Source organism: Plutella xylostella, chromosome 18 (assembly GCF_932276165.1).
Source record: "Plutella xylostella chromosome 18, ilPluXylo3.1, whole genome shotgun sequence".
NCBI classification, from domain to species: domain Eukaryota; kingdom Metazoa; phylum Arthropoda; class Insecta; order Lepidoptera; family Plutellidae; genus Plutella; species Plutella xylostella.
This window is the reverse complement of record NC_063998.1, coordinates 4,554,168-4,568,937: the sequence shown is the minus strand read 5'-3', so window position 1 is coordinate 4,568,937 and position 14,770 is coordinate 4,554,168. Positions and strand designations below refer to the sequence as shown.

Below are 14,770 nucleotides of genomic sequence, written 5' to 3'. Positions count from 1 at the left end.
TATAATCGCCTCCTGCACAGTTGACTAGAATTCTACAGGGTGTGGCAAAAGGGTATACTATACTATATTATATTCCATTCAACGACTTCGCTGAATGACGTTCAGTCAAGACGTCGAACGTTACAATCAACGGCTTGACGAGTTGTCATTTAGTCATACAACTGGATAGCGCCATCCAATGAACGGGCTAGTGGTTCAATAAAAAAAACCGGCCAAGTGCGAGTCGGGCTCGCGCACAAAGGGTTCCGTAGCAGCAAATATAATAAACTTTAAATCAACCTATCTCAAAAACTATAAGAGATACTTTGATCAAACCAAAAATCGTTGAAAGAGTTAATTAGCATGCATCACCTCTATTTTTTTTAGAATTTTATACCCCGTAGTTATAAAAATAGAGGGGGGGGGACATACTTTTTACGACTTTGAGAGCTGATATCTCAAAAACCGTTCACTTTAAGAAAAATGTTTTTTAGAAAACTTTATATCATTTTAAAAGACCTTTCCATTGATACCCCACACGGGTATGTACATCGAAAAAAAAAATTTCATCCCTCAGTTACATGTATGGGGGGCCCCACCCCCAATTCTTTTTTTTACTATTTAGTGTCATATTTTTGTAGCGGTTCATACAACACATATTCCCATCAAATTTCATCACTGTAGTACTTATAGTTTCCGAGTAAATCGGCTGTGACAGACGGACAGACGGACAGACGGACAGACGGACAGACGGACATGACGAAACTATAAGGGTTCCGTTTTTGCCATTTTGGCTACGGAACCCTAAAAAGGAGATTAAACCAGATGCCTGCGACATACTCACCTAGCTAAACTACAAAAAATTCTGATTAATTATAAATTTCACTTCCCCCGCTCTCTCTAGTCCGGTGTTGCCAGTGGCAGCGCAGAGACAAATGAAAATTGCGTGAAAAGGCGCCGGCCGCGTGGCGTGTTTTGAAACTATACAAGGCCAGAACGCAGAGGGTGGGACTGCTCGCGTATATTTTCAAATTAAACTGGTGCCATGATTTACTTGAAAGTATACAAGGCCATTACGCACTAATCGCGTATATTTTCAAGTAAGTTGGACCAAAATTATGGCTTGAAAATATACTGCAGCAGTTACCACTGCGTACTAATCGTGTATATTTTCAAGTGCCAAGCGGCAATGCGAGCACTTGAAACTATACGTGATTAGTTACCAGGTAGCCCTTTTTAATTGTTGCTCTCTCTTTCTTTCATGCGAAATACACTCGCGAGCAACCAAATCGACTCAAGCCTTCACGGCGCACATATACATTGATTTTCCTAAAACGATAAATGGTAAATATAAAAGTGATATGTCATTCGAAAGCTGAAGAATTAGGCTTTCAATTAAGATCAATACCATAAAAAAAAACTAAGCGCAGATTTAATGACGCATTTTAATTGCCCGTCAGTGTTAATTACCTCATTAGGAATCCACGCCTTGCGCTACCTGATCCCGCTATAAAACCTTTCCACATCCGGTGTACCTTATCAGTCGCTTGTTGCAAGTTGACCGGTACACATCTCGTTGCATTGTATTCCTTGTTTTCGCAAACCCATGGATACCACACCAGAAGAAGCTGCTCAAGTTGTTGCCTTGCTGCAACAAGGGTTAAGTCAGCGAGCAGTCGCTGCCCAGCTCCACTTGAGCCAGTCTGCTGTATCCCGAGTATACAGACGGTTCCAAGAGACTGGTGCCTTCAATCGAAGACCAAGAACGGGCCGCCACCGCTGCACTTCAGAGAGAGACGACCGCTTCATTGTCTCAACCTCGCTGCGCAATCGACACCTTACGGGCGTTGATGTGCAGCAAGAACTGAGACGTGTACGACAAGTGGCTGTCAGCGAGTGGACAGTGAGAAGACGCTTGAAGGAAGCCAACTTGACACCAAAAAGACCTGCATCAGGCCCCAAATTGACTGCAGGCCACCGACAAGCGCGTCTTCAGTTTGCTCGAGAGCATCTCGATTGGAGCATTGCGCAATGGCGGTCGGTCCTGTTTACTGATGAGTGCAGAGTGTGTCTGCATGGCAGTGACAGGAGAGGCCGGGTCTACCGGCGTCCGGGGGAACGATTTGCCCAATGTTGTTTCGCTGAAACAGTAGCATATGGCGGCGGTTCCTGCATGATGTGGGCTGGTATTTCTCTAGAGGGAAAAACCGCACTTGTTTTCGTGCCTGGAGGCGGCCGAGGAGGCGGGTTAACAGCTGATCGGTACATCACCGACATTCTACTCGGTCATGTTGTGCCCTATGCAGAATTTGTCGGTGAAGACTTCGTGCTAATGCACGACAATGCCCGCTGCCACACGGCACGAGTCAGTCGGCAGTTTCTGAGAGAGAAGGAATTGCGCACGATGGACTGGCCTGCGCTCAGTCCTGACCTGAATCCCATCGAACACTTATGGGACGAGCTCAAAAGAAGAGTTCGGGCCAGGAATCCAGTCCCTGCAAGCGTGGACGAGCTGAAGACAGCTTTATTAGAGGAGTGGGACGGCATTCCTCAGGAAACTGTCAAAAAGTTGATAAGGTCTATGAGAAACAGGCTGCAGGCTGTAATTAGGGCAAGAGGGGGCAATACAAAGTATTGATTTAAATAAATAAATTTTTATCTTAACATTTTTTGTTTAATTTGTATAATACGATACCCATACCCTTTTTTCCTAAATTCCCGTTTTTCCTACAATTGCGTTCAGACATCATTTATTTCAAAAATGATGAATGGATTTCAATAATAATGATATCAAATTAAAGCTGACATCTTAAGCTTTTAAATGACATATCATTTTTATTATTTCTATTCATAATTTTACTTGTATTAATGTATGTTTGCGCCGTCAAGGCTTGAGTCGATTTGGTTGCTCGCGAGTGTAGTAATAAGTCTATTGCTTTCTAAACATTTCGTCATCATTCCGCACTTGGCATTGTTTTCGTAACGTGTTTTTTGTTTACATCGTACAGTTAAAAAGTAAATTGATTTAAATTAAACTGTATAACTGATAATAGTGAAAATAATCTCAGAATAGGGTGTAGAACCATTCATAAAAGATAATTACGGAAAATTCAAAACTTGATGAAAAATATGTCTGTAATAAGTCTATAGGGTAATACCTACCTGCTACACTCATGAGCAATGAATAAGTCCAAGTAGCAAAAATTCAACACCAAATTACCCCAATTTTTTTAAACATTAAATTTAGAATTTGATAATCAGGAGCTATCGACACTGGACTTTTTTCATTGCTCGTGAGTTTAGTAAGTAGGTATTAATTACTCTTAATTCATATAAATAATAATATATTAGTATTCTTACTTGCAAGTAAGATTGCTATAAATATCAATTTATCAATCAAATACGAGCTTGTTCATCTTTATTTATTAACATTCTATAGGTATGACAGGCAGAAGAAGTAAATTGTAGTCATGTACATTTACCGAAATAGTTAAGTAAATCAGAATGAGCATGTAGGTATAAATTATAAGCAACAAGTATGCCAATCAAGCAATGTGCGTAATAGCAATGTATATTTTCAAGAACGATTCAGTAAATCCCAACTTGAAAGTATACGCGATTAGTACGCACAAATCGTGTATATTTTCAAGTAAAATATTATTTTTTTTCACTTGAAACTATACAGTGCTAGTACACTATGGGTGCGTTCTGGCCTTGTATAGTTTCAAAACACGCGGCCGCGTGAGTTCTTGCCACCTAATACACTTTCCTTCTCTTTGTACGTTTACTCTACACTACAATGATATGTTTTTCTTTTCGCATTTACTTGTAAAAAAAGTAATGAAAAGAAGTATTTATACTTTCTGAATATAGGAAAATATAGGTACTTACCTACTTACTTTTCTCTGAAAGTTTGATCAGGAAAGTGTTCTTAGGTAGGTAAATATGTAAATACCCTATTTTGAAACTTAGTAAGCCTTGGAGATATGCACAAAGGTCCCATACGTGTGACCAAAGTGCAGTACGTACACTACTAATAATGTAATAGAATACATTGGTGGTATATTTCATGTAAGTAATGCAATGCAATTAAAGGCAATTCTTAAAAAAATATCGCAGGCTCGTCTCGTATAGGTATGATACTATTTCAGTAGCTTCTTCGTAAACTTATTTATTAATTAACGTAATAGGTACCGAAATGTATTTAGAAACCTTATAGTTGGTACTTAATTATAGATTGATCGATCCTTAGTAGACTTTGCTTTGAATTTCAAGAAGTTGTTCTCAATTTAAGCGCCTTAAGACTAAGTAGTCGATAAGTAACCATAAGTTTATAGACGTGCCAGCGTTCTTGACTATAGGAGGGTTACTCTACAATTATAGACAACGAATAAATTAAACCTGTTATGCAATAGGTACGTTTAATGCAACTACATAGAGTAGCATTGGTCACCGCAGGGGGGTCACACTATATGACGAAAAACTAAGGCCCGGGTCTCCTATTACGCGCCGTGGATCGCGTCCGGCGTCTCGCCGTGGGCCGCGTCACAATGCTCATTATGTCTACGCGCCAACGTCGGCGTGTGAGGGAGACCGCATCAGTACATTTCTATAGTGAGCATCGTGACGCGGCCTACGGCGTGACGCTGGACGCGATCTACGGCGTAAATAGGAGACCCGGGCCTAAGTTTCGTATCGCTGCTGCGCGGGCCACGGCTCTGTCTCGTTGAATTAAGCTCTAGTTCGTTCGTCTTTCGTCAGTGTAGAGGAACCCTCCAGGGCTCCAGAACTTAGTTTTTCGTTAACTAGAGTTACCTCCCAGTTCCTCGTACTAGACTTTCCAAGTAAAGGCGGATTTTATTATTTTACAGTCTTTCTTGACCATCTCTTTTTTGTAAATCAGACCCGCCTCACTGGAACATTACGTTTCCTAGAAGACTTATCTACTCTATAACACTCTTAAGTTAGGTACAAATACAGCAGATTTATAAAAGAGTCGTCAGATTTTAGACTGTTCATTCGGCATATCTCCGCAAACAGGATATCATGAATGCGTATAAAATGAATAGATAAATCGAGTTTAAAAAACTATTCACTGCTTTTATGAGAATTAAAGTGAACAATTCGCTTCAAACACGATTCACACTTTTAGCGACAGGCCAATAGCAATCAAATCTAAATTACCATTTAGCTCAACCGACCCGGGACTCGATAGAGACCATATTAGTCGCGTCAGCGTCACAAGTGCGACTAAATTGGTCATTACAATCCAATCGGCGCTTTTGCCGGTGTCAGTATCAGACGATGACGGAGGCAAATTAGTGACGTCATACAGTCGATGACGTCACGCCATGTCAGGCCGGCCGGTCGTTAGCATGATTGATGGAAATGATGTTTTGCACGACACTGCACAACCAGGCTGGTGAAACTAGAGCAGTGGGGTCCCTTCACTTAAGATAAAATCATCATCAGCCAATATATGTATAATCATCCACGGTAGGACATAGGTCTCTCTCAAGGAGCGCCACAACACTCGGGCCTCAGCCTTCCCCATCCAGCCACTACCGGCTACCCGCCTAAGGTCGTCGGTTCAGCTTAGCGGTCTGCCACTCATCGCTTGGTTCCGATACAGTGGACGCATAGTAAAAATCTGGTCCGGTTGATGCGATGCGTGCGATACGTTCGATACCGATAAGTGGACGCTTACCTTTATGGAACACCTTTATCAGCACCAGTTTATTGTTGAATATTTATTACCTCTTGTGTCGCGTATTGAGTAGTTCTCAAGTTCACGCGTGGCAATGACGATTCCCATTGCATATCTTGCCATATCTTTAAAACTTAACATAATTATTTTCGTAGATTACTTACTGTCTCATTTCACCTTAACCATGAGATACATGTGATTCGCAGCTTTGATTTCCAACTACACTGGCTGTATGACTGCCTGCAGTATTGGTACTGTGTCGAATCGATTTGGTGATTTCGAATTGCGATTATTATTATGAAATCGGTCGATTTTATAACCCATAAAGGTACTTATGATAGTTTTGATTGATCATATGGTACTGTAGGTTGAAACAGTCTGATTTATAAGTACTTACGGTTATTAGTTTGATAGTTTTTTACTGACATAATACTGACAGAATAGTCTGAAGGTCCCCAGCTGGTGCAGATATTTAGGTACCTATCTAAGTATCTGCGTAAATATATGAACTGTCCGATATCCATATTAGGTACAGGCTCTGCCTAGTTTAGGGTGTGTGAGATATCCCCACATATTATAATTATTAATCATGAAGCTGACCAGACAAATGGGAAATTGTAACTGAATTATTCTTACGTATTTATCCGTAGATAAGTACTAAATTGTTATTTTATTCGGTAATTGCTAATTGTATCCGCTATAACTAAGAGTTGATTTCCCGATCTATTTGTGATCAAGGTTAACTACCAATTATTTTATGAAGACAGTGAGAGACTGTTTGGGATCAAGGATGTGGAAACATTACGACGTGGATGTTTGCCGTCACCGTTTTATCAGTGACTGACCGCCACATGCATTTGTGTCGTTCACTTATAAATTTTCTCCCTGGGCCCACTAGGCACTACTTCTGTGTTTTGATAAGAAATAAAATTAAGTATTTCTTTTTCACACCTGGAATAAAACTGGTGGAATACCTATCCAATAAGAATGTAGAGCTAAATAAAGAATTTCATACAGATAAGAAAATAAAGGCGACAGAACTTGATAGCATTCTTCGAGCTCGCGTACCGAAATGTAAGGTGCTGTCCGCGTTGGTACTTATACATTGATGTTTTTATATTTTTTTAAATATATTATTTATACAAATGTTTATTAAGAAAGTAGCAGGAAAAAATACGATTACATCACAGTCGTAATAATATCGTCGAATAAACGTTTGAAACGATGTTCCTAATAGGTGTGCACGAAAGAAGCCTCCCCGAGTGACGTATCAATACTTCTTGTTGTTTCAAAGATTCGTCTCCATACCTCAATAAAAAAATACCAACAAAACTTCTAAGGATTTTTCAAAAGTCGTAGAGCAAACGTTTGACTCCCGGAGTCACCCGCTTTCGGCTTTTATACCACTTTTGCAACTCCCTGTGTACGTCCGGCGCTCCCTGGGTAGTCAGCGACCATTGACAAAGGAATAAATAAAGGACATGGCATATCCACGAAAAAAATGCGCTTACCTAAACTTTGGTTTCAATTAAAATGGCGGCGGATTTCTTGAAAAATGTAAACAAACTTTGTAGTTGGTCTGAGAAACAAACAAATTGTTTGACAGCTGAAGTACCTTGTGTTTGGATGTCAATCAACATGGCGACCGGTCGCAATGTTGTAATTTTAGGCAAAGACAAAACTACCGTTGTCCTTTTTTACGTAGGATAACACCAATAAGTTAAAAAGAGACGACGATATATTTTTAAGTACCGATTTTTATGCCAGGTCCTCTCTTTATTCCTTTGTCATTGTCAGCGACCGACACAATTCTTACCAGCTAATCCTATTACCACGGTGACAAGCCCTACACGGTGACATTCTCTAGACTAGGGTTGTCACCGATACGCCAAGAAGCAGGTGAGAGAGAGCATGAGAGAGTGTGGAGTGAATGAGGATATGACAGAGGATAGGGTAAAATGGCGTGACATGACGAACATCATCATTGGCCACAGCATCTGTTGTAGATGGTAGTTGCAGCACTCGTAGGTTTATGGGTTGCCACATCGCCGTTGATGGCTGTACAACCCTATAGCGGCACGGCATTCGCCGGATCGCAAACAAAACATGAGTGTATTGGAGGTGGTAGATCACGACGAAGTCTTTTCTGCTTAAGATTATCCAGCCAGTCTTCGTCGTGCTTTGTCGTTCCAACTTTAACGTCATGGCGCCACTCAGGTCTCATTTAAGCGCGTTCTTCCCAACCGTCAATCTAAATGCCAAAACAGTTCATGTCCCGCTTGCAAGCATCCTTAAATCTGACGAACAAAGCCGACCCTAAATAAGGATAAGGCAAGGAAGAAGACGCCAAGAAGCAGGTGGGTACAAACAGGGACTAACCCACCAGTCTGGGGAAGTCTGGGACCTTGGGCGCGGGCAGCGAGCGACCTTTGCGCGCTTCCACGATCGATCAACGCACTGTGCTCGTAAATTACTACCCGAGGTATTGTTTTACCCGAGGTTGCCTGTAAGATATCGCTCTTAGCGATAAGGCCGCCTATTGCTCATTGCTCCTAGTTTATATAAGTTTTCTTTGTATGTTTTAATTTGTGGTGACCAATAAAGATATTTATATTGTATAGTTTTTACCGCGGGAAAGAGGAGTTTTATAAGTTTTCCGTGCGTATGAGTGCCTGACTGTGGCCAGCAGGGCATGCTGATAATGCTTTATACAATTGTAGAGCCATATAAGTCATCAAATTTAAAATCCAACAAAGCGTATTTCCACTTCTATCTATGAACTCTTATTTTATTTAATACTTTTTTCTGTGTGTCCAATATTTATTTATCTTTACTCTCGCTTAATCCGCTTACATATCCGCTAATACCTACTTTGTACGGGTTTTAATAAAGACTGCAGTACGAATAAAAATGGTGTTTTTTATCTTAATTATATATTATTAATCTTAAATTGAAATGAATATTTTTTCATTTTTTCATTTTAGTCATTTCATTATTAAGTACTTATCCTTATATGCAACATTAGCTATAGTTTATCTTGAAATTCCCTCGGATAAGCCTTAAAAGTAAATTGAAGCTCGCAGGAAAAGTCATACTAACGTTGTATAAGGGTAACACTTATAAAACGAATCGTCTCTTTGGTGAAAATGTGTCTTCTCAGCTTATGAAGGCATCGAGGAGGATTGGTCTATCTTCAAGAAAACTATATTACGGAGCCGTGCATTAAACGTAGGTACCGATTGCAATAAAGCTTTCCCAAACTTTTTATTTCGTCAAGAAAGAGTAGACCCCATATAATTTATATTTCATATACATATATTCCATGTTTGTAGGTAATTATACCGTGTTATACCTAATTAAGATGTGAATTAAGAAAACAGAATAAGTACTAATTTGCATAATGATTGTGACCTAAACTGTATAATAACATTGAATAAAACAAATAAAAGAGGCCGACATTTATTACGATTGTGTTCCAAATATGTTACAGTAATGCAATAACATAATTGCAGTCACTTTGTTAAATAACTAACAAGGCCGAATACCACGTGCTTACTCCACTTAAATAGTTACTTAGCTTATTATGTGCATTCCTTAGTGAATATTACATTATAAGTTCGAGTTACGTAATGAAAAAGTAAGTTAGTTACCAACGGTAAAATATGGATATAGGTTTTGTTATGTAACATAACGTCTATAAAGTGATATCGGGTAAGTCCCTTCTCTAGACAATATACCAGGATAGATTTTATCACTGAACTAAAAAGCGAATTTGGATTTGATTTTTTGAAAAAAATTATGCTTTTGTTGATTACTAAATAACTCCCTGTATGTTTGAATAATTATAAGAACTTAAACAATTTAGAATAGAGGTAATCTCTAGTAAATTCTCACTGCTTAAAATTCTCAAAAATAAAATAGTGCAATAAGTTTTTAATTAGTGGATTCCTCATAGACAATGATGTGAATAAATTGTAGCAGAAGATAGAATCACTGTTTGAATTGGGTAATTTTTAAAGTACAGACTAACCTGGATAACCAAATTTTGCGTTTTATGACCCAATAAGTACCCAATTTATAAATAAATAAACTGAATAGCGTAGTATGGTCTGTGTGACCTTTACTTTCATAAAGATACTTAAACTACCGGCATCCTACTCGTTGACATTTAGAGTAAATCAAGTTCCATAGATGACACTGGTCTCCTCAATGAATGCCACTTCCCTGATGCGTGTGTCGGGTGTACGGCTCCAACGTGCGCGCAAGATTCGCGGTCGCGCCCGCGGGCCCTTCCAATGCACCTCAAGGCCTTTACTGTCTGTATAAAGCGAGTTCACCCGCCCGCAACGATACACTTTGTTACTTTCACGTGAGCAGTGCACATACCACAATGTTCAGGCTCGCAGTATTAGCCTTTGTGATTGCCGGAGCGTCCTGCCAGCAGGGCAACTACGCTGGGGACCCGAAAACCGCTGCGATCTTGCAGGAGGCGCGGTACCTCAACGGCAATGGCGCCTTCGGATCCGCCTACAAGCAGGAGGACGGCATCGACTTCAAAGAGGAGACCGACGCTAACGGCGACAGGCGCGGACAGTACTCCTACATCGACCCCAGCGGACAGAGGAAGACAGTGAAGTACATCGCCGGCAAGAACGGCTTCCAGGCGCTCGGCGACCACCTGCCGACGCAGCCGCAGCCCGTGGCGCCCACGCCCGGCTACACGCCCGACCCGCGCTACCAGTCGCCCGAGTACCAGGCGCCCCAGCAGTACACGGCGCCTCAGCAGTACACCGCGCCCCAGCAGTACAGCGCGCCGCAACCCCGCTACACGTCAGCAGTGAAGCCCAACGAGGACGATGGTCAATACTACCCGGAGCTGTACGAGAAGGAGAACTACGTGGCTCCTGCCCAGCCGCAGCCGCAGCAGCAGTACCAGGCGCAGCCGCAGCAGCAGTACCAGCCGCAGCAGCAGTACTCCAACAGCATCTACCCCGGCGTGCAGCAGGCCCAGTACAGCGGCGTGCAGAGCCAGCAGTACGTGGCGCCTCAGCCCGCTGCCCGCCAGCAGTACTACGAGCCCACAACCCCCTCCCCCAACCGATTCTTCCCCCCGGGCAAGTTCAGCCTGAACCGCTCCCCTGACGGCTACACCTACTCGTTCCAGAAAGTGTAAATACTAGGTCATCAGCTTAATAAAGCCCGGCCGCGCGGTATGAAACCGCTGCGTCACGCTCGGGCCGAATCAAAGCATTTCTCAATTGTTGTTCGCTGTGATATTGTGAGTTAATGGACAGGTTAATGTTAATTGTTGTTTTACTCGTAAGCGGGTCGGCAGATGGTGCTGTGGATTAGAAATGGAAACTGAACTTGTAAATAAATAATCATAAGTAAATACAATACAAATAGGAGCGTTTTGTTTCACTTCCTGTACTGAATTCGAGCTTTTTGATACTCAATAGAACTAACTTTACTCGGATTCATATTTTTTACTGATTTAAAAGTTATCAACACAAATTTATGCATGTCACCCACTCACGCAACTAAAACTATGTTTTCACAGCTAAACTTACCAAAGTTAATTACAATGATTGGTCATTGACCAATCCCTGGCTTCCTGGTGGTGCAACTAACCGCACCAGTCAGGTGTGGGCCGCGTCCGCATTCTCCACTTCTGTACCTACTGGATCACCTTAAGTCGGTGCAAGGATACCAGAACCGGTATCGACGACCACGCCTTACACTTTCCTTTTACCAACTAACTATTAGGTCGCGCCGTTGAAGCCGACTAATAAAACTTATTTAAGTTGGAGCGAGGTTGTACAATAACATTGAGGATGAATGGATAATTGCATTTTTGTTTTGTGCATGTATGTAACATAAATAAATAGGTAATCCTAATTACCATTTCCGCAGAAGTGGGTAAGTACTTACATATTTTTTGCAACAATCTGATATTTAGTAAGTATACTTAGTGTTTATATTTTCGGTATTCATATTGCTAGATATCAGTCTATCCTTCCTTACTACATTTATACAAGTAAAAACGTTGACTGCTAACATACAGCCATAAACATCTCTGTTTATAGCTAAAAACTTATAGTAGAGCTGCTTGAGCAGTTTTCCCGACAATCTGCTGTACCATTATAACGACCCACTGTAGAGGTATGGACTTAATGAATATGAATTCAGTAACATTACTCATACGTATGTTTGTTTGTTTTAAGTGAGAACCAACTATTTCAAAGGCAATCAAAGTCAAAAGATGTTACGATGTGTTTGGTCGCTCTTTTTATTTTTATTCAGTTCCGTTTTTTGACAGAACGTTCATATTTTTGTTAATGGCAATTTCAAACTGTATGTCCACGTTTTTCCTCTTTGTTGCCAAACAAGAATTATTGTTTCGAAATAGCTTTGTTTTCATTTACATTTTTAACAAAACGTTCATTATCTGGCTCGCGTTTGCATAATAACAATACCACACAGTTCGCATAGAGTCTATTATGCCGTGTAGAGGCTTGAGTTGTTGCATTTCGACCGTGGCATTACGGCCATTTTGCCGAAATCATGCAACGAAATTTGACATTGTTTTAATCTGTTATTAAATCTCTTTCGTACCTACCTATCGCTCTATAAAGCTTATTACTGACGCAATGGCATTGATTGTGCGTTAGTACAGTCGGCCACAATCGTAAACATGACAAACTTATGTTACTTTTTTTTAAGAAATATGAAACTTTTTGAATGGTATCGGAATAGGGAATATGCACGTGATTCAAATAAAGGTGAAATATTATTTTTAATAAACTTTGTTATTTCAGAAGTATGCCTCCATCAATATTTTTGATTATAATTAATTTTTGAGCGAGTAAATAATTGTTGAAAAGTACGAAAAAACTTCGGTAACTTGAAATCTTTGAAACGTGACGGATTTTTTTAGACCGGATGTGACGATATGTCAATCTCAGAATAATCTATGCCCATAGAACTGAGCGTCGGCGCGACTAGCGAGAGTCATTATTCTGAGCTGTGAAACGAAGGTGATGACGTCACACCTCTTCACACAAAGTTTTGGGCGTATAAAGTGGACGAGTCGGTTATAAATTTATAACTTTCTTTAAAATACCTAAAATTACTTTTTTTGGCGTTGATTTTTTTTTACTGTAATAAAGCGATGTAAAACTATCGAATAACAAATATAAAAAAATACATGCATATTCCCTATTGGGCTAGTGAAAATGACTTCTGAAAATGTCACCATACAATAAGAAAATAAATGATTCTAAATTGGAAATAAAAAGAACAAGACAACAAAATAAACCACTACGTAAACTAGAATAATAGAAGTCAATAAGAGTAGCTATTTCAGGCGTCAAATACGTATAAAAGCAATTATATCCCGTTGCAGTGGCAAACAGGGGAACTGGAAAAAACAAAGAGACCATAATTAAAATCTTCACACATAGTGGCATGAAATTTAAACACAATGATTGTGTGCAATATTTTCATATACATAAGGTTTGTTTTAGTTCAGTCTTTATTTGGGGAAGGAATTTGTATTGCAATCCACTCATGAGTGTTGGTACAATTGCTAGATGCTATTGTTTGGCGCAGTGTTTCCTAAAACCAGATGTCCAAATAGGTTTCTGCAAAAAGTTTTATTTGCTGTAACAATCTAAGTAGGGCGATATTATCTAAGAAACCATCTTGCAGATTATAATATGGAGGAGTGCATGCCCTATAGAGAGGCCTTAGATTATAAGACATTCATTTATTTGCAATTAATCTTAAATTAAAATACAATTGTATTTTTAGGCAAACTTTAACTAGATTTATTTCTTTAGACCGTACGAGATAATTATAGGTATTATGAGTTATGGCAGATTGAGAAGTTTAAGAGAGACACAATATATTTTTACTAAGAATTCCCTCGGGAAAGCCTCTGGAGGCATAACTAGCGGGGAAGCTTCTACTAATAAACTGATAAATATGGCGGCAACTCCTGATTTGTTCCGATCGAATAGACTCTCTATAATTACAGCGGAAGTTGTTTATCTGTCTCTCTATTCTTGTTAATACAACAATGTTGTTGCGATTTTAAATGTTAATAAAAAATGCATATAATAATAAGAAAGATAAGCCCTAGTCCACCAGATCTAGAATAAAGATGAACGTTGACAAATAATATAATTAGTGTGTGTGCAAATAGAATAAGAATATTCTATCTATCTATCTAATTAGGTATCATGTCACAAAATAAATAGACATGCAGATAGAGACTTACTCAGAGCAAACCCGTAATGAATTATATTTTTTAGTCTCAAGTTAAACGTACAGTAAGGGGCATAAAAACCTGACCCCCCTTAGAAACATTGTAACTATGAGAGGGGGGACTTGTTTATAAGAAATTTTGTAAACTCCCTTCGTAATAATTATATTGGACCATTTTCCCCATACTAGCCCACTGCAGTTGGGGTTGATATCATCTATAGTTACGCTGAATGCATAAGTATGCAGATTTCATAACCTATTGTCTTCACAGTGAGAGCTACGTTTCAATTTAGTACTAAGGTATAAATAATTATGTTAAAAAGTACGAGCATTTCATTCTACCTATGTTGATTTACCTTGTTTTAGTCATTTAATATTTGTTTGTTGTTTGTTGTTTTTTGGTTTTTGTACCTGTCTTCCTAATATTTATATTTTAAGAAATTTATGGACTTACAGTCTGCAATAAATGATTTAATAATAATAATTATTTCACGGTCTAGAATACGGCGACTGATGGGAAAAGCAAAACTGAATTAGAAAAACCGCTCAACGCAAATTGAGCGGAGTAGGGCACTCTGCAAACTAATATTTTTATCGTATTACAAAGTACCGACCCACTTCCGACCATGATTTAAATGTCAAATCCAGCTATCCACGGCTTTCACATTATTCCGTTGCTAAGGTATTTTTTTCAAAAGTGAGATATTTAAAATTAATTGTTATCTCCACTAATACTGTAAAGAGGAAAGATTTGTTTGTATTGAAGGAACTCTGAAACTGCTAACCCATTATAAGAATTAGTTGTCCATTATAAAG

At 39.5% G+C, this 14,770-nt stretch overlaps 1 protein-coding gene across 1 annotated transcript; it reads left to right on the top strand.

Moving 5' to 3' along the window:
* Positions 1-10,027: 10,027 nt before the first annotated feature.
* LOC105380063 (pupal cuticle protein) lies at positions 10,028-11,094 on the top strand. The gene has a single exon (XM_011549552.3). It carries the CDS (start codon positions 10,077-10,079, stop codon positions 10,857-10,859), a length of 783 nt encoding a protein of 260 aa, XP_011547854.3. The 5' UTR covers positions 10,028-10,076; the 3' UTR covers positions 10,860-11,094.
* Positions 11,095-14,770: the final 3,676 nt, after the last annotated feature.